Source organism: Balaenoptera physalus (assembly GCF_965194825.1).
Source record: "Balaenoptera physalus genome assembly, chromosome: 7".
In the NCBI taxonomy this organism is placed as follows: domain Eukaryota; kingdom Metazoa; phylum Chordata; class Mammalia; order Artiodactyla; family Balaenopteridae; genus Balaenoptera; species Balaenoptera physalus.
In genome coordinates, this window is record NC_138886.1 from 66216466 (window position 1) to 66244090 (window position 27625).

The 27625-nt window shown below is 37.0% G+C and overlaps 1 protein-coding gene across 16 annotated transcripts in view; it reads right to left on the reverse strand.

Moving 5' to 3' along the window:
- The window catches only part of BNC2 (basonuclin zinc finger protein 2), a 430833-nt gene that overhangs the window by 389958 nt on the left and 13250 nt on the right, over positions 1 to 27625 (reverse strand). For 10 of the 16 annotated variants that reach the window (XM_082468016.1, XM_082468015.1, XM_082468014.1 and 7 more), the window contains exon 1: positions 1 to 26441. The exons of 5 other annotated variants lie outside the window; for them this stretch is intronic. In XM_082468016.1, coding sequence (XP_082324142.1) covers positions 1 to 153 — 153 coding nt within the window. In that variant the 5' untranslated portion in view covers positions 154 to 26441. Of the gene's footprint in view, positions 26631 to 27625 lie in introns of those variants that run through there. One more of the 16 variants, XM_082468004.1, reaches the window with a different exon arrangement.

The following is a 27625-nucleotide window of genomic DNA, read 5'->3' on the forward strand; positions in this document are numbered from 1 at the left end:
CAGCTGCCTGACCTTAGGTAAGTCTGCTATCTTCTTTGGGCCCATTTTCTCTTTTGTGGGAAGGGAAAAAAAAATGACACCTTCCTTAGAGGATTCAGAAGACATGTATCTGGAAGCCAACATTTGTATTACCAACTTTACCACATTTACCATTCACAATTCTGCCTGATTATCTAAATGTTATTAGTCTCATTCTTATGTAACCTCCATAAGGGTAGGGATTGTTACTCTTTTTCCCCTATCTTTGAGTCCTTAGAGCTTAGTACAGTGTCTGCCCTATATATATTAAGCACCCAGCAAAGAATTTTTATAAAAGTGAATTCACAAAAAGATAGTGTAACAGATTCCCCTTCCTTTGTTAGTTTTGATTTCTTTTTTAAGAAGTCGATAATTCTACAGTGGGTAATGTGTCTTCGGCATTCTCACTTGTGTATGGTTGGTTAATATTTTCCACAGAAGTCAGTGTTCACTGGGACAAAGTCAGTCATGTATACCCATGAGGACTTATGAAAAGTCTAGTCAGTGAGTCTCATTTAGTGATAATAGCTTCACTCACTAGTATCACAAACTTCGTGCCATTGTTCAAAGGAGACCTGAGTTACAGAGCGTGTGCTACGATCAGCACTGTCCTTCTACGCAAATGGAGAAACAATTCTCCACTTGTGGGATGTTAGCAGCAGGGACTTCATATAATAATAATAGTAAACACTGTCTACTTTTTCTGTGTGGCAATCAAAACTGTTGAATATTTCCATCAACAAATGATTGCTTTTTTCAATCAAAATTGTTTGGGTTTATTTTTATGTGCCAAGCACGTTTGTAACCACTTTACATATAGCAACTCATTTAATCCTCACCACCACAACCCCATGAGGTAGGTACCATTATTATCCTTATTTTATAGAGGCAGAATCTGAGCCTAAACTGCCTTTGTGCTTATAAAAAATTTTTCTCTTAACATTTATTTAGCAAAAAACTAGTATGCACAAGGTACAGTTCTGATACTGTATTTTAAATATGAGATTTAAGTCTCTTGCCAAAAAACACAGATTTCAGTTAGAAGAGGTTTTAAAAGAACTGATGTCTAAAGTTGTATTGTTTTTTTCCCAGTCTGACCAGTTTTGAGACTTGCCCTAATAGGATAAGGCTCTGAACTGCAGGGAGCCTTTAGTAAAACACAGCACCCATCTCACCTAGTTAAGAATCCTGGCACTAGAAATCCATTTCACCCCACTCAGAAGCAGGCTGCGGTACATAATTATTTTCATCTGGTTATAACACAGGGTGGTGAGTTTAATCTCTAAAACCCTACAGGGATTGGTTTTAGCAGTTTTAGAAATTGCCTTTCACGCTATGAATGTGCCGCACAGCAAGATGGTCCTGTTAATGGTTCCCAGACTAGGATTTGGGGGGACCAAAGGCACGGCTCCCTTCTTTCCCTAATTTCCTTTCCTTTGTGGGCCAAGTCTGTGGTTACTCATGGTATCCTCATGGCCCCCCTTTCAAACACAGTTTGTTCTAATCTGGACAAAGGAATAGAGGTCTTTTTTTTTTTTTTTTTCAGTTATAGTCAATGATAACTAGTCATGGAGTCAAATAAATCCATATATAAAGTGGACCGTCCGTGAACAGTCTTTTTTAAAAACATAAAAGCATATATGCAGATGAAATATATTCCCAAACAATAATGTGGCCATGAATGTGATGTAATCTCTAGTTTATCTTGTTTTTAAAAACTTTTGCTAAACCCTTCCTTCCCAGGAAATAAAATATTCAAGAAAACCGATTCAAGAATATAATTTAATGTCTCCCTTATTTTTTTAATTAAGTTCAACTCTACTCGGTCAATCTTAATTTCTCCCAGGTCCTTAAGGAACCCTCACCATCAGGAACAAAAAGAGGATACTTTGCTAATCAATGTTTAACGTGAAGTTGCTATAAAGACTAGGACTAACAAATCCCGTAAAGTAAAAATGATGATTTTCTTCAGTTTTTGGTAGAAGAGACAACCTCAATATATACATGCAAATTAAACTTCCCTGCTTACACAGGAATCAGAAAAGGTCCTTGGGCTGTCCACAGCATTTTGAGTAATAGCAAGCCACTTACATTAATAATGACAACTACATGTCTAAAGTTAGTCAACTTATACACCTGGTTCAATATTTGTGAGAATATTTTGGCTGTGCCCCCGAAAAGTTTTTTGTATGATAAAATCCCGCCCAGTGTCCTACTACCTGATGTGGGGGATGACTTAGGTAAATTCAAAGAGTCACGTTTGTATAAGGCATAGAGATAGAGAAGTAACGAGACATTTTCTACTCTTTCCTTTCTTTTCATGCTCTTGGAGCTAAAAATTGATCCACAGCAAAGATCTTAGTAGTATAAAACCACAACATCATGAAACACAACCTTAGAAAACCCTAATTCCACCAGACTGCCAAGTCCTTGGGGAATTATCTCCAGTCCCAAAGGCAATGCCTGGCATAAAGGAGGTCCTCAAATATTATCTATACAATGAGATAAATAAAGCCCCGGAATGACAGTTTTTCAAGTACTTTTAGCAGAAGGTATCCAAGCCCGTATTGTGATACCACTTCAAAGATGAGGCACCAGAACAACAGAGCCGCAAGTAGCCTGACCTGGGGGCTCCCAAGGTACTGCTTACCAGGGCCATCACACCTCTGCCCCATCATTTAAAACGCCTAGGGCATCCACTCTTTCACTTTTGCTCTGCTTTCTATATTTTATTATCTGTGGGGTAAAAACACCAAAGTGGAAGACGCAACCAGATCATTCAGATGCCAAATCCTAACAAGATCCACTACTGTCCTTTGCAGCTGTGCAAGTCTGACGGCTCAGGCTACCAGATGTTTAGGTCTAGTTAAATAAGGCCCACAGAATACTGTATATTGTACACAAGTTTCCATTTACCACTTATTTTTAACCAAAAAATATTTCTTTGGAGTCTTTTTCATGCACAGACCTCTGGCATTTAAATCTAGACAGACTTTTACAGGAAAAACAAAGCAAAGAAATGCAAGTTGTTACCACTCACTCTCCAGATTTTGAGGATTTCTCTATGAAAACAGATCACAACAAAACATGCTAACCTGTATGAACTGCAGAATGGAAAATCCAGTGTATTTTCAGATTTCTACAGCTTAGACTTCAAACAGTAGACATGATCTTCACCTGGTAGTTTGCTGTTGCTCTTAGGTAAAACTGAATTTCAGCTACTGATTCAACATTTATGGAATTATTGTATGCCAGGCTTATGCTAGGTTTGGTGACTCAAACATGAATAAAACATGACTCGTACCCTTGGGCAGGGACAATCTTAATGGTGGTTCAGGCAGACACAAAGAAATACAAAAAGTTATGTTGGCCTACGTGTGCCACAAAGAGGTTTCCTACATTTAATGTCTTGAGGAACGCATGTGAAGAAAAACTAATTCTGTTTGTCAGTGAAAATGAGCTAACAGTAGTTAGTTCTGACATAGGTCCCTTCTTATACAAAGACCTAATATTTAAAAGTCACTAAAATGTGGAGTTTCTAAAACAGTGGATTAAGTCTTTAACAACTCTGGATAATTTTCTTAGATAATGAAAGGCATTAGAAACTTAAGTATTCTTTCCTTAAAGTCAAGCAAAAATTCTCCAACAGTCTGTATATATTGTACAGCTGGAGGCAATCCTATTTGCTTTCAGCAATGCTGAGCCACTCGTAACCGGCACTAGCTGCTAAGGGTTCTGCATCTTTTAATACCCTGTTTATATTATGTTGTGTATCAATATGGCAAAAGTCACACGCCATCACCAATTTTCTTACCTACCTTCCTTCTATTTGGTATTAAATTACAACCCAAAATATGACTTAGTTTTGAAAGTTATCTTAGAATAAAAATGAATGCCCTATACCAAATACTAACTAACGATAACCACTTAAGTAACTGTGGTTCATTAGATGGCTTACTTTTCTGAAGGGACCTATTAGGTTTGAATCACCTGGATCTGCAGGTTAGAAGAGAACCCCACGTGACTTTACGTGCAGCATGCTGTACACTCTTTAGCTCAGGCAACAACCACTTCATTCCTTCCCAGAGGCCATCACTGTATGCCTACTAGGCAGCTGGCTCTATGGCCTATGATTCTCTCCCCAAAGCAGAAATACACTGACCTTCAGGCAGGAATACAAAGGTCGATTAGAAGAAGATCGTCTCTACTGCTGAATACTGTGGTTATCAGAGCTCAGGTCCTTGACTTAGGCCTGTACTCTGATCCTCATGCTGTCACTTACAAGTTGGATGACTTGCTGCAAGCCACTTAACTTTTCTGAAGCTTCATTTTTCCATAGTGATAAACAATGTTAATATTGCCTGGTTTGTGGGATGCTTAAAAAGATTAAATGAGATAATAATGCACACAGCTGGAACATAGTAAGTACTCAAAAGATTACTAGCTTACTCACCTCCTGAAGCATAATATTGTGAAAATATGCAAAACCTAGAGTCTGAAGATTCAGTTCCCAGTTTTGTGCCCCTTGGCTTTACAGTGCTGTGACCTGGTCATAACACCTAAATCCATGGTACTTTTATTATCTCCGCTATACAATGGGAAGAATTATAACTCAAATGAGTATTTGTGGAATATGTTGAGAAATTTTCTGTGACGATGTTCATAAACTATAAGATTCGTGGTAAAATGTAAAAATGATTAAAGTCAAGCACTTGAAAAAAAAAGATCATCTCAACCCTATAGCGATGAAAAATGTAACCTCTGATACACAATGTGAATGGAAAAGGATTCTGAACTACGATTAGTCAACAAATGCGACGCATGTACCTACATACACACGTGTATGCCTGCCAGCACACACGCCCCTACAACGGTCATCAGCAACCGCTCAACTCCTTCCCACTGACCCAAGGCAGTCTCAGAATCCTTTTCTCAAGCAGCCATTACCGATCTATCAATACTGCAAGGGAGGAGAAACCTGTTTTCCATCCTTCATTTTGTCCGCTCTTCAGATAAGGAGCTCTGAAGAAGTACCAAAGTTACAAAGATCAAACAGTTAGTCAGTGACAGAGTCCGGGTTAGAAAAAAAACAGACCTTGTGCCTTCTGGTCCATTCCACAGTGCCTATCTGGAATGTTTATCGCACACACACCCTAAACCCCTACTCTTCCTTGCTTTGGGTCCTGATCATTTAATTTCTTACCATCTCATTTTGGCAGCCACACATGCTCCTCTCCCTTTTGCTTTTAGAAAATTCAGCATTCCCTGGCATAAAAGGGCAAAGAGACTGTCATTTCATATCCATGAAGCTAATGAATGCCCACAGTCGACCTGGCATCTCCCCCTTAAGCCATGCTAACATCAGCTGTCACTCAAAAGTTCACTCTACAGCTTGACCTTTGCTTCTGCTCAGAAGTATTCACCCTATTATAAAAAGTGTTTTTCCTTTAATGTCATGATGACAAAATATTGCGATGTCTGTATGGCCTTTCCAAACAGGCAGATTTGTGACACACACTAAATTTGTCACTAGATTCAAGAATTTAAGGCAGGGAGAAATACCAAAAGCAAAAAAGAATTACCAGGTCGAGTGACTGGGAAAAACTGGTACTCCTATGCTCATCACCAGCCACAAAAACCGTATATAATCATGTTTATGAATCTGACACCCAAAGAACATTTCAGTCATCTTTAATTCAGCAGTTCTATTGTAAAATAAGACTAAGACTGCTCATCAGAGAAGGGTTACCATATAGATGATGTGCATTTTCAAATTGGCCAATTTCCTTAACTTATTATTTTCAGTACCATAAAAGATTTTAGCTACTTCGCAAAAGGCAGGCATAACTTTAAACAGGAAGTAATATATCAAAAAAAAAAAAATCAGCTTTTTGGGTTGAAATGAGCCCACCAGTTCCACCACTGTAACCTCAGCCAGGGTGGTCATTATTTTTGCTGCTCTTCAGATTTTTCATTCGAACACTGCACTTCTATACTTCACAAGAAAAAATGACCTAATATGCAATGTTCTAGGCAAATAAAAAAAGGTCACACATAAATTAATCAGCATCACAGGACTACAGAGGCCCTTCTTTAAGCAACACACAAGGAAATGTGCATAACATCTACCATTTTAAAGAGTTTTTATGGTATATCAGGCCCTGAGCTGATCCTTACCCACGCTATGTCTACTTTAATCCTCGCTCCGACCTGATACAAAGAAGGTTATTACCCTCCAAGTTAACAAATGAGGAAATTGACACTTCAAGAAATTCTGTCCATTGTCAAACTTCCCATAACACAGTTGGGATTCAAACTCAGGCCTTTCTGACTCATATGCTTTCTATCCCTATGCTACCCTATACTGCTTCCTACTACACTATAAATATTTAGAACATTTGCAACATTTGTAGATAAGGCAATCAGAACCATAAGTAACTAATCATTCCTCAAAATGCAGGTATCTGAGCTAAACTGCATCCACAATCAAACCATCATATCACCAAAGGCTAATCAGGTCATGAGGTGGACCTGTCTGTCATTTAAGATAAAAGTGCAACCCTTATGATCCTTGACTGGTTTTACCACACTGTGGTAGTTACATGCCTTGTTATGAAGTCAATCATACAAAGTTTGAAAATGTTTAAACAATGGACACATAAAACGTGTCAAAAAAGATAAAACTTCAAAGTAAAAGATTAATCAATGAAAAAGTTGGCATGCACGATGGGCAACCATTGCAAAAGATTTTTCCCTAGCCTATGTCTGCAAAACACTATTTTATGGACATATTTTTTGGAGTTTCAGAGGCTGTTTTACCTTATATTAGCTATTTTAATGTAACTGCCTCCATTATGTTTTTGACTGCTAAACTAGTAAGAAAATTCAATTTTCTCTTAGAAAAGAAACCATTCTTCTCACTGGCATCACAGTTTCCAAAATAATTCATGTAGGTTTAAGTATGATACTTTCTGTTCAGATGATAAATGAAAAGAAAGGAATGAGCATTTGGCACTTGCCTTTGACAGACACCATGTGAGGCATTTTCACATATGTTATCTCAAAATACTCCAGGTAGCAATACTATTATATTTCATAGGAGAGAGCACAGTAGGTCAAAAAGTAAAGGATGCCAAGGGCTAGGTGGAGAGGTGAATGGAGAGTTACTACTTTGGGGTATAGTTTGCTTTTTAAATGATGAAAACATTCTAGAATCAAATAGTGGCAATGGTTGTACAACCTTGTGAATATACTAAAAACCACTGATTGTACCCTTTTTAAAATGGTTAATTGTATAGTATGTAAATTATATCTCAATTTTTTTAATTACATAGTCATGGTAAATGTTAACATTTGAGAAATCCAGGTGAAGAGTATATGGGAATTTATTATACTATTTTTCCAACTTTTCTGCAAGCCTGAAATTATTTCAAAATAAAAAGTTTTTTTTAAAAAGGCACAAAAATATGAATATAGTTAACGCTACTGAACTTACGCTTAAAAAATGGACGAGGGCTTCCCTGGTGGCGCAGTGGTTGAAAATCTGCCTGCCAATGCAGGGGACACGGGTTCGAGCCCTGGTCTGGGAAGATCCCACATGCCGCGGAGCAACTAGGCCCGTGAGCCACAATTACTGAGCCTGCGCGTCTGGAGCCTGTGCTCCGCAACAAAAGAGGCCGCGATGGTGAGAGGCCCGCGCACCGCGATGAAGAGTGGCCCCCGCTTGCCGCAACTAGAGAAAGCCGTCGCACAGAAACGAAGACCCAACAGAGCCATAAATAAATAAATAAAATTTTAAAAAAAAGTAATGTTGTTCGCTGATTAGAATTCCATGAAAGTCTTTGCATTAAAAAAAAAAAATGGACGAGAGGATAAATTTTATATTATGTGGGGGTTTTTTTACCACAATTAGAAATAAATAAATAGGTAAAGGAATTTGTACAACAAGATTCTACCTTAGTAAGTAGAGGTATCGGTATTCAAATGCAGGTCATTCCAACACCAAAGCCAAAACTCTTGTTAGAAGCCCAAAAAAGGGCTGATTTATTATCCTTGGATTGTGTTGAGACGTTACTTATGGCCATTCTAAAGCTGCACACTAACACACACACCTAAACTGCTTTTTCATAAATGAAAACTACTGCTGACTAAGTGGGTTTTATTAAATGCTTCTGAGCTACTTTAAGGTTGCCACATGACTATGAATGTGTGTGGAAGGAGAAGAGAATGTTTCTGTACTATTCTGTATATTAAATAGTGATTCCAGACTGAATATTGTTCAAATACAGGGCCTTATGTTGAAATTTCCAGTCAAAATTTCAGAACTGGTACTGACATGAGAAAGTAATGAATATGTAAAAATATTTGTTTTTATCAAATTCTGGTTTTATTTACTCTAATGTTTTTCTGTTGACTTAAAAATTCTTTAATTCTATAGCAATTTCTCACAAAGATAATTATTTTCTTTAATTACAAAAAAAATTAGAGACATGAGTTTCAACACACTTATATAATGTGCTCATCTGCCAAACACTGACACACAATACAATGGGTATTTGCATAAATGGGTCTACCTGGGTTTGACTTGGGAGCTCACAACTAAATATTCTTAGTATGCCAAGCGTATAAAATATCCATATACCTTTAGAAATCAATTTACTCAAGAACATTAAGAAGCGGAATTTGGGGTTCCATTTGTTAAGCTGCAATCAAGTATAGAAAGCTGACCCTTGAACAACATGGGGGTTAGGGGCACCAACCCTCCACACCATCAAAAACCCAAGAATAACTTACAGTTGGCCCTCCATATCCCTGCTTCCACATCCAGGATTCAGCCAACCTCAAATCATGTAGAACTGTAGTATTTACTACTGAAAAAAACCGGTGTATAAGTGAATCCAGGCACTTCGAACCTGTGTTGTTCAAGGGTCAACTATACTAAAGGGAAGGAATGGGGAAAGCAGGGAAGGGGAGGGAAACATTCCTTTAAAAAAAATGTCAGGTAGGAATTCCCTGGCGGTCCAGTGGTTAGGACTCAGCACTTCCACTGCCAGGGCCTGGGTTCAATCCCTGGTTAGGGAAATAAAATCCCTTAAGCTGCACAGCACAACCAAAAAAAAAAAAAGTCAGGTGGCAATTCTAGGGGGAAAGCGAATCATTTTTACCAATTTTTTTTTTTTTCATATCAATAACTATCCAGTGATTCCCAGCAGAGGCACTGACATTTTGGGCAGAACAAGTCATAACTGAGGATAAATTCTTCTGCGGCTGGGACAATGAGGTGTCCTTGGCCCACTACATAGCAGGAGGCACTCCAATTCCACTCATCTGTAACAAACAAAACCATCTCCCAAGATTTCCAAACACCCCGTGGAGGTGGCAGCACCCCCAGGTCCAGAACCCAGACAAGCTGTAACATCTTCCCCGTCTCAGTGTTTCACAGCCAACTGATGAGTGGGAAGCTGCTCCCATCCGTCAGGCTGGACGCCAAGGCTGTCACGCACAGCCAGGGTGCCCCACGTTTGGAGATAACCCTCTCTCTTACGGGGCCCATCAGCTGCAAATTCAGATTTCCACCGTCAGTTATTCTTAACACCAAACACTGGCATTCATTTGATTGACACCACAAAAACTCTAAGAGAAATGAACATTTAAAAAATGGAAAGACTTTCATTATTTCATGCATGCTTTTTACAGTCACAGTCTTCAAAAGTTACATGGCTTAGACCATCTTACTTTTTAATGTAATAGGTCATGATATACTGATTAGAAAGAAACCACTGGGAGTTCAGTTTTCAAAACAGAAGAGTTATACCAAGAATCCAAACCCCACATGTCAGAGCACAAAACGTTCAAGTTCAATGCCTCTGCATACTTAAGTTACCAGAGGACAGAAACAATGCAGAATTTATAAAAACTGATTTAGTATAAAATACAGAAGACAGAGTTAAGTTTGAAATACAGAACTGCAGAGTTTTATTTTCAACTATAATGAAAGAATGAAAGGAAAGAAACTTCAAAGCTAGGAATACTTTAACATAATGAGAAAAGAAAATCTAGCATTTTTGGTGTTAAATTTTAAACAGTTATCAATCACAGAACTGCATCATCTTTTCACTATTTCTTTAAGCAAAGCCCAATAGGTCTGCCTGTTAATAATAAAAGTCATTGTATTTCTTGCTTTCAAAAGTATTTAATCACCACAAATTCTTTGGTAGAGTCTTTCCCAAGTTCTGACTAGAATCCTGTAAGTCTACAGAACTAGCTCACCAGGGAACACAGCACAACGCTAAATACCACAATCTATCACCAGCATTAACTGCTCCCAGCCCTAAGACTTTAATTGCGACAAGACTACAGCTCAGAGCCTGAAGCCTGGTAAAGTCCTCTTGCAGCAGGCAGGGACAAGGACCACATATTTTCATACATGCTGGTGCATATTACACACTGTTTGCTGCCCCAGTCACAAGCATGTCCAAGACAGGATTTCTAAACTAGTCGGTGAAAATTCTACTCAATGCATTTTCATAGAATGAGCCCCGAATTATTTTAGACCCATCCATGAAGATTAAGTGACCAAAGCACCATCAGGTTTGCCAGTAGCTACAACCTTCTGACAAACTTTGGGAAAGAGAAAGCCAATAAAATTTTGTTATCACAACACTAGACTGTCAATTTCCAATTTATAAATGAACTATCGCAGTCGAAACTGCAAAGTGAGTCAGTATTAGCGTTTATCATTACTGTTAAAGACAGATGTGCTTTTAAGAACCACTGGAATTTTTTCTTCCCTTACAGTACACTATTTCTGCAAAACACAAAGTGGATGATATATTTAAAACAGTAATATCAGTTTACAATGTCAAGTTACTGCATGGTCGAAAACTTGATTTCTATAGCAGGTCCTCAAGATAAAACTAAAATCCTCTGCTGCGGTAGGTCTACTTTCCAATTACTAGAAGTAAGCATACGAGAGATATAATTAGTTATGACACTAGGACAGGCATACATGTTTCAACACACACGCAGCTCAGAACAAAGTTTTTGGCATTATATGACAGAGGACTTAAACCAAAGACTCAAAGAGAGGTTATGCAGTGTGTGTGTGTGCATGTATGTATATGCCTTTTTTTTAAATTTAAAACTTGCCACACCAAATTATTTCTTTAAAATTATAAGCATATTTTGATTTGTTTAAACATCTCTTTAAAGATTTCTCAGGGAAAAAAAAAACACCCTGCGGCTTTCATTGCGCCTACATTACAAATTAAGGAAGCTGACTTTATAAAATTCATTTGGTGAAAAAGAATCACCTTTCAAAGAAGGCTGAATGTTAGCTAAACACATTTAGAAAAGTCTAATAGTCCTAGTCTTGGATTTCTCAATCAGGGATGAAACACTAATTTCTAAAAATGGAATATACAAGGCAGTACAATTTAACTTTGACCATTAAACGTCTGTCCAAGATATACTGCCGAGACAGCCCCAAACCAGAATCTTTCAGCAGAGCTTTAAAAATTAAAACATGAAACTACTAGATAAGTACATTACTAAATTATGATCCACTTAGGATCATTTATTATTCCTCGATAAAGATAGAAAGATGAAAATTTCATAATTATATACCTAAGAATCTACAGAGCAGCATGTGAGAGCTGTATAAACAGTTGATTATAATAAAGTATGACTGCACTCAAATGAGGGGCAAATTTAAGAAAGTAAAGAAACAGATTACATACATACATAAAAAGCTGAAATTCTGTAAGATCCTACTGTGTTTGATCTCAAAGATTATAACATGAAATATTCCAAAACTTCCCTTTTCTAAGAAAGGGTCTTGGTTTAGGCCTGGATTCAGCCAAAGATTTTATTAAAAAGAAATTTATGTTGCAGTAGTTTATAAAAACACAACAAAACTCAATCTCATGATATTCTGAGAAATATCCAATATTAATAAATGGTTCTTTTCTTTAGTTTCTTATCAAATATAAATTTCTTTTCCTGAGAATACTAATCCGAAAAACCTAGAAAGGTCCAATATCTCATGGTAAAGAGATGACACCAAAAAATGGAAGTAGGTTTCAAGTCTGACAGCTTCCATCTTCCAAGTCATGACTGCCCTCAATCTGCATATGGAATTCCATGGACAAAGTCAGGTGTAGGTATTGTGAATGGGTGTTGGAAAACACAGAGCTTTTAATTAAGCACATTCTCAAGTATAATAAGCCACCCTGGAACAAGATAAAAAACATGGAGAACCCATCCAGCTAGACCTTACACTCCCACAGGAATCATCATACATGACAGTGAATTATGACAAATCCCATCTTATGGGCCAAATGGTCCATGAAGACAGCACATGTGTTTCCTACAAAGCTAGTATTAATGATGCACTCATGTTTTGGTCGAGCAGAGCTTTCCACCTTATAACAGGGCCTGCTAAGAGCCCTCTCTACCTTCACAGAACTATGTAAAAAGCTTTAGTAAACTAGGTATGTATAAGTTCACTTTGGGTTTGGCTAAAAGAAAACACCCAACAGTTTACAGGTGTTTACTTCTAATACCAGTTGGTCTTAACTTTCTTTCAAATCAGAAAGTTCCAAAGTTTCAGAGAACTCTGGGGGAATCCAGAAACATCTAAAGTTAACTTTTCTGGAGTCAAACTTATTTCATTCCTTTCTATTTCTTGAATTCTCATTCCTAAAAATCTTCTACAAACTTCAAGATAGGGTGTGGGTGTGATTTCACAAAATAAACTGATTTTTCAAAACTGCTTTTAATATTTTTAACAATAAAATTATGCCAAGATCTACAGATTCCATGCAAAATTAGCATTTTGTGCTGTGGAGAAGAGGTTGGAAGATGAATTGGAAGAAAGTTTAACAACACAGCATTTTCCGAGAAGGTATAACTAGTGCATTTCTCAACTGAGAACCAGAAAGTAATCATAAAGAAACTGATTGATAAGTGTCACCTGAAACTACAACTTACAGGAATTCAAAAACAAATCTTAAAACATAAAAAACAAAATAAAATCATATTCCCCTTTAGCAACTACTCTTTCCTTTGACTTCTGTCATCTGTCAGTATAGACAAGACTGCCTCAGAAACAGTTTATGTGCACAAATTTGTACTTCACTTGCTTTCTCATGTCCCGAGTATTTATTTATGCCTCACATATACAGATTTACTGAAACTAAGACAAAGTATACAATATAAGCTATGTGACAATCGTTCTAATTTCTAGCCAAAGAGCGCTACATACAACCATTTAATATCATGGAGCACTTACGCAGTCTCACATCTTAGGTAAAATTTTCCTTGATCATCTCTGCCTTCAGAGGCCTCCTCAGGCCACAACCTATAATACTTTTACTCAGATTTCACAAGATCTACACTGAAGTACAATCTATCGGATACTTGCCACGTGCAGCCCAGTTGCATAAGACTACAAAATACTAACACAATTTGATGGTTAGAAAAATGTTTGTAAGCATGCATGTATGAATCTATATATGCAAAAAATCTCCCACCGGTTCTCCTAGAACCAAATGAGTTTCTATGGATATTAATAGGAAGTTCCATTATTGGTGGGGAAAAATAGTCAATATGTCTGAGTTGTCACCTCAGGACACTGCACTCATTCCAACAACACTACTATTGTTCAAAACGTTTCTGGAATTTTTCCTTTGTGACTATTTCCAGAGCCAATTCATAAGTTATATGAGAAAAATCAACTGTGCCAATTTCCTTCTTACCAAAAATAGAATTATTTGGCTTTATCATCCACCATGTTCATCAGGCTTAACTTCTAGACAATTCAGAAAACCAAAACTTTTGTCACAGAAAATTTGCTGGCACTGAAGATAATTAAAAGAATTAGATACAGGCTGTCCAAACCCAACGCCAAATGATGAGCTCCAAAACATTTTAAGCTAACATCAGTGTATGACCTTCTAGGGTGACTATTTTATACAGAATAATGCTTACTTGTATCTACTTATTTTTGGTTTTCAAGTTTCCTTAGCACATTTATTAGTATATTAATTACTTTAATGTTTCACTCAAGTTTATGAATCTTATCAAATTTTTATTAACAAGTTCTTCGAATGTTATAAAACTTCCTTTAACTTGAGAAGGTACTAAAATGAATACCTAACTAGGTTTCCTTCCGAATTCTAAGTTTATCATTTATTTATTTCCCCATAGTGTCTTCAAAATTGCATGTATTGTAATTACAAAATGGAACTGTAAAACTTAAAATGGTGAATTGTATGGTATGTGAATTATATCTCAATAAAGCTGTTTAAAAAAAAACTGAAGTCACCAAAGTACCCAGTTAAGCTTCATTAAAAGGCCTAAATTACTAAAACTGACATAAAAGAATTATTCAAAAATCAACCAAAAACACAGATCACCCCAAACAGACCAATCAGGTAGCAAGCAAACTTGAATCATCACTTAAAATGGCTCAACATACCTCCTCATATGGGTTAGTGCAGGTACAAAGGGCCCCATTACAGGAGCAATTTAACTCAAGATACCTGAAAATTCTACCAGAAGTTGAATATTAAGGACTATCTATCAGTACACACATGTGTGCTGAATTACATAAATAATATCTCACTCCCAACCCAATATTAGATCTGTACAATTTTCTGAATAATGGGAAAGACTTTACACATTCTCACGAGTGGTATCACCACCTTATTACTCAAATGCACAACATCTGTGAAAAGCCTGATTACGGAGATATATTTTGCTTTAAACAAAGTTAACCATCGTGGTCCAGATCACGCTCAGTCCATAGCATCAAATTTGATTGCACAATGTATCTCTTATACATGTACTATAAGATACCATGCACACTACAAAACACAAATATAAAAATAGGAGAATGAGATAAATCGAATTTCATTTTCCCCAGATCTTATAGGATGACTTTTGCATACCTCTTGGGGTGTTTACATCTACCCTGGAAACCACTGATCCAATAAGCAGTTCAGATAATTGCAACAGCAAATACCATAAATAACCCTCCAAGTAATAACTAAGATCCGATAAAATCTGTTAATGATTACAAGGAAAATCATATGCAGGTATATTCATTCACTCAATAAACATCTGCTGAGTGTTTCCCATACCAGGCACTGCTACAGGCAGCAGAAATTCAGAAATTAACAAGACAGGCAAAGGTCCCTGTTCTTATGGAGTTTGGCATCCTGGCAGGAAGGTGGACGACAAATAATAAATTACATATAAGTAAACAAATTAAGTATCTTTTCTAGTGGTGATAAATGCCATGAAGAAAAGAAGCAGGGATAGAGGTCAGAGAAACATACAGGGTGGAGAGACAGCTGGGGGACAAAAGCTGTCAGTAAGTTCTCTTTGAAGGGATAACATTTTCGAGGAGACATGAATGAAATAAGGGAGCAAGCCATGCAAAAATCTGGAAGAAGAGCATTCCAGGCAGAGGAAAACTGCGTACAAAGGCCTAAGGAAGGTAGGAATTTGGCATATTCAGTGAACAGCAAGAAGGTCAGCATTATGGGAGCAGAGTGAGCGGTGGTAGGAAATGATTTTGGAGCACTGGGCAAGGATTACATCTTACATGTCCTTTTCAGTCACGGCAGGAGTTCGGATTTCATTGCAGGTGTGGTAAGATGAAAGAAGACACTGGAAGGTTTTGTGATAGGGAAGTGATTTCTCCGTAAAGAGTCCTCTGGGTGTAGTGGGCAGGACAGAGGCAGGAATGGAAGCACCGGGCCAAATAGAAGCTACTGCGGTATTCCAGGTAAAGGGTGGTAGGGCTTTGACCAGGGTGATGGTGAATGGGTGGAAGTCAGGAGACAGATCTAACAGGACTTGCCCAGTAGATGAGGGGCACAAGAGGAGGAGACCCTGAAAGATTCTGAGGAAAAACGTGGTGAGCAAGGAGGTTGGGGAGTCACATAAACGTTAAGTCTCACGGCACTCATTTTAACTGGCCCTTTGTTTTTCAATGTATTTTTCTAACTATATTTTTATCAGTGTTCAACATTTCCTGTGCAATTTTTCCATTCTCTCCATCACCACCCTCACTTAATTTTTGGTTCTGACACCTTTTCAAATTCAAAATTTGGAATACATTCAACCCTATAGGTTTAAATAATAAAATTCTCACACTACACAACCGTACCACAACTGCTCTGAAACTTACAGACTGCAGACTGAAATAGGGACACAAGGATGAAAGCTGGACTAGATCTAAGGAAACCACAGCCAACAGGAGGCTCCCCTGTCCACCAACATCTATCCTTCAGGCTCAGTGGATGTTCAGTGCCTTATCCTCCTACCTTCTCTTCCCCTAACAAACGCTTCTCTGTAGTCAAAATCTAATTGATATTAAAGTGTTCTAAAGGGAACAAAAGACTAAAGTAAAAAAAAAAAAAAAGAAACTAACTGGGAAGTTGCTGGAATCAACCAATGTGAAGTCAAAGGTACAGATTTAACTTTTTGGTCCTTTTTGGCACCCATGAAATAGTAAAGAGATGTTGAACATCACACAATGTGAAACACTGAGAATCTTTAAAATCTAATCTTGGCTCTAACTGTATAATGGAAAAGAGAATCCCAAAGTAATCGAGGAACTTTTCTATCACACAGAAAATAGATGCAGAGATTAAACACACACACACATGCACACACACACCCTTACTGACTTCTCAACTGCAGTGTATTCCACCTATATATAAGGACAATCTCAAATCATGATATTTCTCTACAAGGTATTATTAAACAATAGAAACTTTCTCTAAAAGGTATTTAGCTGGTCTTAAGCTTTATTATTTTAAAAAACAACAACATACATCTTTTTTTCCTCCTGGAAACTGCAGCCTTATTCTGTGGCTTCCCACCATTCTCACCTACCCATATACAAAACACATTACATGTAAGGTAGTAGCATGAAGTATCTCCCAAGAAATTTAAAATGAATGAAATGGGACTGCCATCTGCATTAGGTCCATAAAAAACCAAACAGATGCAAAGTCACCTTAACAAGTAGCTCCCAGGACAGTTGCCTAATATCTGCTTGAGAATATTAACATATCCAGAGAAAAAAGAATTTATCAGTCAGAAGGTGAATGGGAAGCAGAAAAAAGCAACAGGGGTCAATTTTGTCAATGCTCTTCCAAGCACAGTCCAGGAGTGAGGAGTCTGAAGGGTGCATTGTAAACAGAGGCCACTGGAAAGGTTTTCTCTACAGAGGAGGCCCTTACACCCTCCACCTCCATCCCTAATATTCTCTGATCAAATTCCAAGTTCATAAAGCAATGAGCAACATTTCGATTATGATTTGACTCCCTACTTAAATTTGCCTGCAAAGGAGAGAATGTGCTAAGCATGCCGATAGGCGTAGTATGGAAGTATTTCACCTAATAAGGTATGTAGGTATACACATGTTCACATGGCGTGTGTGCAGGCATGCACATGTGGGTATGTAATCTCCACCCCTCAGTCAGTGAACAGCTGAATGAGTCCATGAAGGACTGATCTCTTTTAAGCGTGTATTGACAAAATTAGATTTCTAAACATACAAAGACCAGTGGAGTCCCCTGGACCATGGTTATTCTTTCAAGATAATGAATACCCTCCTGCCAATGAACTTTGTGCTCCTTCATATTAGGGTTAGAACTTCTACCTCATCTGTTAGACATACGGTGCCGAACAGAGTGTCATGTGTATCACAGAAATGCAATCGCCTGTTTAATTACAATCTAAAATACTGAAAAGTTGTGTTATGCTGTGGAAAATAATGACAACCACAACTCCCACGCCTATGTGAAATGTACCACTTGAACATAAAAACCTGATCATTTTCAAAAGCATCTTTTACTTTTACCAAATCAGTATACTATTGTCTAATGTTTCATGCAAATCTACAGCAAGTTATTCTACATATAGTAAACAGTTACCTGCTGGCTGTTAACAGATTACTTTGGCATATCTGTATTTCAGAAACACAGTTTGACAATATTAATGAAATATTCAATGATACACTCAATATTCATCCATGCCATCCATAACATATACCTATGACTACAAAAAATATTGTACCAGGCATTACTGCAGTATGAAAATGCACATATGTGTCAAACCCTTCCCCCTCACACACCCAAAAACAAAATTTCAGTGAACTATATTATTCTGCTTTCTCCCTCTCCCATAAGGAAGTTGCAGACTATCAGTTTGTCACTGATGCTTCTACCTACACACACGCACACACATTTCATTAGATCTAATTATCACAGTCCTCTGTACACAGAAATGTCATGTCAGTGACTGGTTGCTGTTTATGGACATAAGCGAAGCTGCAAAGACCAATGGACACACATAAATCCTTTATGTGAAAATATTTTTTGCAAAGGACTTACAGGGTAAAAAATATGGCTTAACACGTGGCAGAATTTCTGAGGTTAAAAAATATTTATCTACTTTTTCATATTATTCAGAGTTAATGTACTCTGAAGTGAAATTAATGTTTTAGTCTATCAAAAACCAATATGAACAAATATTATGCTTTGTTTCCTATCACCATTTTGAATGAGAGGAAAACTGAACTATCATATTGTACTTCCAGAAGCTTACCTGTTAGTGTACAGACGTGTTAGCAGAAAAAAACTTCCCTAATCCACTAGAGTAAAATGTGTATTACAGGGAGATTAAATACCATAGGACAGAGAAATGAATGGGCTTTCTTTGTATGGCTGTATTTTTCCAGGTAATTACATACTTTATGTCCTTAAACCATGAAAGGTACCATAACAGTACACATGATTTTGTCATTCCATATATATAAAACAAGATACATATGAGCACGTCATAACATGTGAAACAGAAAAGTAGCATTGATTTATTGCTCAACATTAATAAAAACTGTGTCATTTGTTATAATGAAATTTCTTATAACCAAAAATCAAGTGTATGGTAAATATAAGATTTTCTACCATACAATTTTTATAAATGATTGTAAATCCTCTCTAGAATTTTCACCAGGAGAAAAGTAATTGTATGTCATAAGATACAATTTAAAATTGGCTAATTACTATTTATGTAACTTAGGTAAACATTGATGAGGGGGGGAAAAATACATACTCTCCACATATATATTTGATCAGTTCGCCATCTAATTAATAGTTGATACTGAATGAATAATGAAACTTTTGTCCAAACTAACTGGCAAAAGGCCAAAACCAGACAATGTAGCTAAGCAAGAACGGCTCATCAGAATACTAGGAAAGCAATTACTTTAAATGGAGATAAATATAGTTGTTTCTTAGCATGAATAAAGAAAAATTAGAACTTTAAAAGGGAACAAACTTTTTTTTAATTCATCAATGATACAGCATAGCTGCCCCCAAATTACGTTATCTTTCATTTGCTCTCAAGCTTCTCTAACTCAACGATGAGGTATATTAATTATAAAATTTGTCAGGTAAACTTTAAAATAAGCTCATGTCTCCAAATGTGCCATGCCAGATTTGAACATGGTATTTATTTAAAACGTAACTGGACCAGTTAGTTTGGGTTTGAGATCATACAGTAATTTTTAGTTTTAATTACTGGTGGTGTTTTTTAGTTACAATGGAATATCTAGGAAGACAAATTTTCTCAATAATGTTTTTTTTCCTTTCCTTTTGAGCTATTTATAAAACTAAAAACAATTATTTCTAGGTACTTAATTCCACCCTCCAGGGTATGAAGTGTATCTCTTATATAGAACACCTAGAATGCTTTTAAACTCAATGATAATTAAGAAACATCAAAGCAAAACCAGGGTGTTTCACAGGGAGCTAAGAGCCATCATCTTTTGGCTACCAAATGACATATTTCTTGTCCCCTGGAGTATCACCAAGAGTTTTTTACCCGAACGATAGATGTATTTTCCTAACATAGCCTTTACGCTTCTGAGGATCAGATAATTCTGAGTTTTAAAAGTAAACTGCTAAGGGCAACAGAAGAAAGAATAGACAGATAAGACTACATCAAACTTAAAAACTTCTGTACAGCAAAGAAAGTAATCAACAGAGTGAAAAAGCAACCTACTGAATGGGAGAAAATATTTTCAAACCGTATTTCTGATAAGGAGTTAATATCAAGAATATATAAAGAACTCCTACATTTCAACAACCAAAAATCAAATAATCCAATAAAAATGGGCAAAGGACTTGAACAGCCATTTCTCCAAAGAAGATATACAAATGGCCAACAAGCATATAAAATGATGCTCAACATCATTAATCATTGGTAACTTCAAATCAAAACAATGAGATATAACCTCTCATGTGTTAGTAAGGTCACTATTTAAAAAAATAAAAAATCAAAAACATAAAGTAACAAGCATTGACAAGGATGTGGAGAAATTGAAACCCTTGTGCATTGTTGGTAGGAATGTAAAATGGGGCAGCAGCCACAGAAATCAGAAAGGAGGTTCCTCAAAAAATTAAAAATAGAACTACTATATAATCCAGCAACTCCATTTCTGGATATATATCCAAAAGAATTGAAAGCAGAATCTTGCAGAGTTATTTGCACACCCATGTTCACTGCAGCATCATTCACAATCGCCAAGAAGTGGACTCAATCTAAATGTCCATCTAAGGATGAATGGGTAAAGAAAATGTGGTATATACATACAATGAAATATTATTCAGCCTTTAAAAAAAAGGAAATCCTGTCATGTGCTACAATGTGGATTAACCTCGAGGACATTATGCTAAGTGAAATAAGCCAGTCACAGAAGGATATATACCACATGATTCCATTTATATGAAGTATTTAAAGTAGTCAAATTCTTAGAAAGTGGAATGGTTGTTGCCAGCATCTATGGGGAGGGGAAAAGGGGAGTTGTTGTTCAATAGGCATAGATGTAAGTTTCCATTTTGCAAGATGAAAAAGTTCTAACAATCTGTTGCACAGCAAGATGCAGCTAACACTACTATACTGTATATTTAAAATGATTAAGTTATTAAATTTTATGTGATATTTTTATCACAATAAAAATAAACTGCAAAAGAACCAAGAACAGCTAAAATAATCTTGAAAAAGAGGAACAAAGTTGGAAGACACACACTTCTCAGTTGCAAACAATGCAAAGCTACAGTAATCAAGACTGTGGTATTTGCACAGGGATGGACATATAGATCAGTGGAACCAAGTGGAGAGTTCAGGGGGAAAAAACCCTTACATCTATGGTCAAATGATTTTCCCAAAAGGTACTATGATAATTCAAAGGGGCAAAGAACTGTTAACCAATGATGCTGGGAACAACTGAACACCCTCATTCAAAAGAATGAAGCTGGACCCCTACTTCATATTATACACAAAAGTTAGCCCAAATGAATCAAGAACTTAAACGTAAGAGTTCAAGCTATAAGGCTCTTAGAGTAAATTTTCATGAGCGTGGGTTAGACAATGATTGCTTAGCACACCAAAAGTACAAACAACAAAAGAAAAAATAAATTGGATTTTGTCAAAATTTAAAGCTTCTGTGCTTCAAAGGACACCATCAAAAAAATAAGACAACCCACAGAATGGGAGAAAATATTTACAAATCTTGTATCTAATAAAGACTTGTGTCCAGAATACATAAAGAGCTTACAACCCAACAATAAAAAGACAACCTAAATGAAAAAAGGGTAAAGGATTTAACAGACATTTCTGCTAAACAGAGAAGACATACAAATGGCCAATAAGCATATGAAATGATGCTCAACATCACTAATCATCAGGGAAATTCAAATCAAAATCACTTTACACCCACTAGGATTGTTAAAATTAAAAGACAGATAGAAACAAGTTCGGAGAGGATGTGGAGAGATTAGGAAACTTATACACTGTTAGTGGGAATGTAAAACGTGCAGCTGCTTTGGAAAACGATTTGGCAGTTCCTCAAAAGGTGAAAGGTAGGGACTTCCCTGGTGGCTCAGTGGTTAAGAATCCGCCTGCCAACGCAGGGGACACGGGTTCGAGCCCTGGTCCGGGAAGATCCCACGTGCCACGGAGCAACTAAGCCCATGCGCCACATCTACTCAGCCCACGTGCTGCAACTACTGAAGCTCGTCCACCTAGAGCCCATGGTCCACAAGAGAAGCCACAGCAATGAGAAGCCCACAAACCGCAACAAAGACCCAACGCAGCCAAAAATAAATTTATTTAAAAAAAAAAGTGAAAGATAGAGTTGCCACATGACTCAGCGATTCCACCCCTAGGTATATCCCTAACAAAAATGGAAACAGAACACAGGCACACAAATGTTCACGGCAGCATTACTGGTAATAACAAAAAAGTGAACACTACTCAAATGTCAATCATTGGATGAATGAATAAATAAAATGTGCTACAGCCATACAATGGAATGTTATTAATTGTACTTTTTAAGCATATGAATTGTACAGTATGTGAATTATATCTCAATATAGCTATTAAAATGGTAAACAGCTCTGATTATATAGTCTTATCACATAAAATATAAAGTGCTCCCACTGGAAAGAAATATAGAAATTACAAAACTCACTTGTTTTACCAAAGATGAAATGGAGGCTCTCAGACCTAGGTAGACTAGAATGGGACCTGCCTCTAAACCCAGTCCCCGGGCTGTTCTCACTCTGGAGTGGACAGTGGTGCAACTGCTTTCCAAGGCGTGGTCAGCCAGCTGAGATACTGACTGCATGAAGAATAGGTGCAGAATTCCTTTAGAGAGTAGCTCCTGACATGCATTCCTTTTCTTTAACTACCACATGGCTTTTTGGGGGGAAGGTAAAATTACAGCCTCAAGTGTCCCTCCTTCCTCTTCTACTTCTGCCAACACAAACCATAATGAATGGGAACGGGAATATTAGAAGGGGCAATGTTAACACACCCCTGCCTTGTCCGTAGGAAGGCCACCAGGTCACCTGAGATGATCAAAGTACATTCATCTTACTATCTGCACAGAACTTCCATCCAATGGTCAAGAGACTGGGACATGGCCCTGGGCTGGCTGGGCACTTAGCTGTCAATTACTGAATGAATATGTATTTCCCTGCAGAGGATCATCCCACCTGAAGAAAGGAATGTGGAAATAGCTCATCTCTCCTCCCTGAAACAAAGATAACTTGGCCCACAAGACACCATGAAAAGCTTAGCAGAGAAAGTTTCAAATACAACTGTGAAAAAGTTAGCCTTGGCTAAAGAAGGTAAGGTCAAGTAAAACTTAAAAATCACTTTATAAGGATTCAGTAATAAATCACTCATATATTTGCAAAGCTACTGGGGAGCCCCAAAAGAGTTTGGTAAACTGACAAAAATTATTTAAATTAGAAAGACAAAAATATTCTAGTCGCCCCTAGCAACAAAGATTTTCCTAATTTAAAAAAATAAATGAACTTGTGGGTAAAGTGAGATGCAGGTATTATAATTTACCATTTTCTATTCAAATGTGTTGAGAATTCTTAAAAAGTAATCTGATGAATCTTAAGATGTTGAGTAATATTTTCCAATCCAAAGTCTGCAAATATTGGTCTTTATTATGATTTGCAAATAATCCATGATCATCTTTTTCTTCCTTTACACTGAGGCAACAAGGCAAATGCATTTTTAAGGAATCAAGGGATAATACAAAAGATGCTAGAGGGAAATCAAAAGGGGAAAATAGTAACATAGGAAATTAAATAGGCTACATTATTTTACATGGATTTTAAAATACATATATGACATCTATGAAATATCTCTTAAATTCTTTTCTAGATATGGAAGAATTAACAAACTGCTAATAGATCCATTTACATAGATGATTCAGTCAGTATAAAAAATAGTTATAATACACTGAATAGTCACCAGAAACATCACTTGGGTCCTCTGAAAGACTAAAAAATGAAAATAAGACTCTTCCTTGCTGTCCAACTTATTCAATTCTCCCCTCAAATGAAGTTTAGCTGAAAACAATGCGACTGACTTAAGCTCCGCACAGGCAAATCTTGGCAGCCCTCAACTCTGTCTATCTCCTTGGCCTGTTAAGCAAAATTCCTTCACAAACTGTTGGTCTCTGCAATAACTCCTACAGAGCTCATTACTGCCAGCATCGGCCTATCCCCCGTGTTGTGCATTTATCCCCGGGATGCATATCAACATGTGGCACATGTCCTTGACGTGCACAGAAGGGCTGCACCCCAGGACAGCAGCATGCACGACAATAGTGTCGACTCTCACTTCTCTATGGTTGCTGGGATGTAACCGAGAAATCTAATAACTGTGACAGTGGGGCCTTTCGGTTTTTCCTTGCCTTTCCAGACAGTGAAGCTGCACAGACACTAATGAAAGGTTAAATGAATAGGAATGGTTGACAAGAGGTACAATGAAGAAGGAGCTTGGTAATCCAGACACTGAGCAGAGATCCTTGGCTCAAGCAGAGAAAGGACAGCACATCGTCGAGTCACAATATTTAAAACAGCTTGCTATACACAGAGGCTTTTGTGTCTGGGTACACGTCTGGCTTTGGACTAAAAAAAAAAAAAAAAAGACACTGAAAAGGAATTTCAGCATGGGGCACTTTGGCAAATGTAAGGTCATAATAAGAGAAAAATGTTTTGTGTGGGTTCTTACATCTTTGTACTGAACACAAAAAAGCAGAGACTATGAACTCGTGAACCACAAGTTCCAAGACAATACTGTACATTTTGACAACTATTAAATACTGTATCTAGAGGGGTGGCTTGATGCGATTCCCACTGGTAAGATATACATGCAGTGACTCATTTAGCAGCTCTACATTCTGCCTTCCTTGAGGAAGAATTCCTGAATGCTCATCTTAGAGTTCTATAGTCAAGGTCTAGTCTTCAAGTGATTTGTTACGAATACTACCACCAAAACTCTCAAACCATCTTCCACTCACTGCAAAACTTCCCAGCAGCTTCCTGTAAGGAAACTGAATTTATCACCCTAGCAATGTGTAAAGTACAAGGCAAACTTTTTTGTAATTTCAAGTGACTGCAGTAGTGAAACATCCTCGGCTAGAATTCTTAATTATGGAATTAACTTTTTTTCAGTTCCCCACTCACTATACCTTAAGGGAAGGTTATATTCCTTGGGGAACTGATTTTAAATTATCATAACAAGGCTATTCAAATCACCAAGAAAAAAGTGCTCCAGAATGTCAAGGGAAAAATAAAGCAAAAGGAAAAAAAACCTGACATTGTTAGATACAGATTTTTTTAAAGGAAAAAAATGTATGACTCTGCTATGGCCAAACATTAAAAAATGATATATCTGTAAAACTGTTCCTATGCATAAGCACAAGTTAGAATATAGTTTCACAATAAATGGTAAAATCGTACTGAGAACATGCTTTAAAACAAGGGAGCCTCTTTGAACAGCCAAATTAAATTATAGCTGAACTCTTGCTTGTACTGAGGGTTCTAATAAGCCACAAATAAAGACTTTTATTGGCTAGCAACATAATGAGAGCTACTGTGTAGAAGATTAAAAAAAGACCAATCTGGGTAGTTTATCTCACCGATTGTATTATTTACTTAAATGGTAAATAAGTTTGTCCAAAGTAATGCTATTAAAAACTAGCATATAAATATTAAAGCGCAATTATGATCAATGACCATTTAAAGTAAACATCACAGATTTTAGTGATAAACAAATGTGAAATTAAACAAATATTGAAGTTAATACCACTTAAGTTCTATTTCTTTAAATTTAACTAATTTATTGATCCCTAATACACTGGCTTTATAAATGGTTTACTATTTATGCTTATATCATGAAATATTTATCTTAAAGGAGTTTTCTCTCCAGAGTACGGCAGTTATGCGTATAACTACTTCAAAAAAAAGGAGGTTGCCCTGAGTGAACAGAAAGAAGGTACCCCCCGCCTCAGTGATTTGGTAGGAAGTTCCTTTTAACAGAACTTTGAAGGTTGGCCTCTTTAACAGACCTCCATCAGTTGACAAAGCTACAAACAGTACTTAGCAAACCAAAACAGATTTAAAATGTATCGGGGTGCATTTTGCTTGATCCTCAGATCATCTGAAAGGTAGAACCCTAGAAATCTTAGCTGACTATTTGACTGTTCTTGGAGACAGTTCTGCTGCTTCTAGCACAGCTAAAAAAAAAAAAAAAAAAAAGAAACTACAATAGCACCTCTAAGCCTAAACACTAAGCCAGTACTCATTATCTCTTTTTCTGCAACATTCTGATTGCTAGAGTGATTTTAAAAAAAAAAAAAAAACCTTAAGTATATCTAATAAAATCATGAGGCTCCCTCTAGCTCTTGAGAGAGGAGTTTACTAACCAATGATCCAATGATCCTATGTAATTCCCATCCAACAGGAAAGATTTGAGGAGGCTGCCTCCCTTCCACAGAAATGTTTTTCAACTGTTTCTTGTAAGGATGTAGATGGTAAATGAGACCAGCTGCAGAGGAATTCAGAAAGCACTGCTCCTCAAGTCCGCAATGAGTTAAGAATCTATTAACTGCTTCCAACCTAAGCCTTAGATACAAAATTCTATAGTGAAACTTTAACCTGTTTAAACTATATATACACTCCCAACTTAGATTTACCCACTTGCTAAAACTAAATTTAATCAAAAAATAAGGACATGCATGAATGAGTATCTATCTACAGAAGTTGTTACTTGTAATCCGGTCTCAGTTCTAAAAACCTACATATAAATTCAGGATCTTGAAATTTTTTAAAAACATTTTATTAACAGTGTATCTGTGGCTTTTATATAAAAGAGGCTGATGGTAATTTGTAGAAAACATGTCCATGTACCATAATATTTATATACAACACTGTTAATAACTTTTATTGTTTAATCTTTTCTGCTATTCAGCCCTAGATATTTTGGGATTGTCGTTATTCAGAAGACTATAAATACAGTCCAAGTATGCCATTGATATTTAGTCTACTTTACAATAGCCATAAAAGACACACAGTCAACTGGCAAATCATTTCAAACAAGTGAAAATGAAAAAATGCTAAATCGAACTCCTACTACTCATTAGGACCACCTTTCAAATACTCAAGGAACATTTAAAATTGTGTGGAACCTTAACTCTAAAATTAAAAATAAAGGGAACCACTACCTTCAAGTCATCACCTATTGGGGGCTCCCTTAATATAAGAAATATTCCCAGGAACAACAACAAAAAGGAAAGCTCCCCCCACCCCCACCCCTTTTTGAGCCAGTGTCCAATTTCTTCTTTTCTGAACAGCTGTATTATCCAACTTAAGTTGCTCTGCTAATTTCGGTCCCACAAGGACTAACTTGGAAGGCAAAAAAATACAAGAAAAGATCAATTTGCTGGGAAAGATCAAATGAGAAAACTGTGGGGACAGCACCAGGTCAGTGTGTGGAGAACTAAGCAGACCTGTTCTTCATTAACTGTGGCTCTCTGGGGATGTCACACACTACCTGTCCGTGGGCTTTATTGAACTGCCTAACCCGCCTCTCTGTTCCATTCTTCTGGGCTCAAGTGAATCATATCCTGCTGCTGACAAGTTAGCAGGGGACTGCGGCTGCAACATGAAAGTACTTTTCTTTCTTGTCTAAATCAGGCAGATTTTTGAAAAGACGA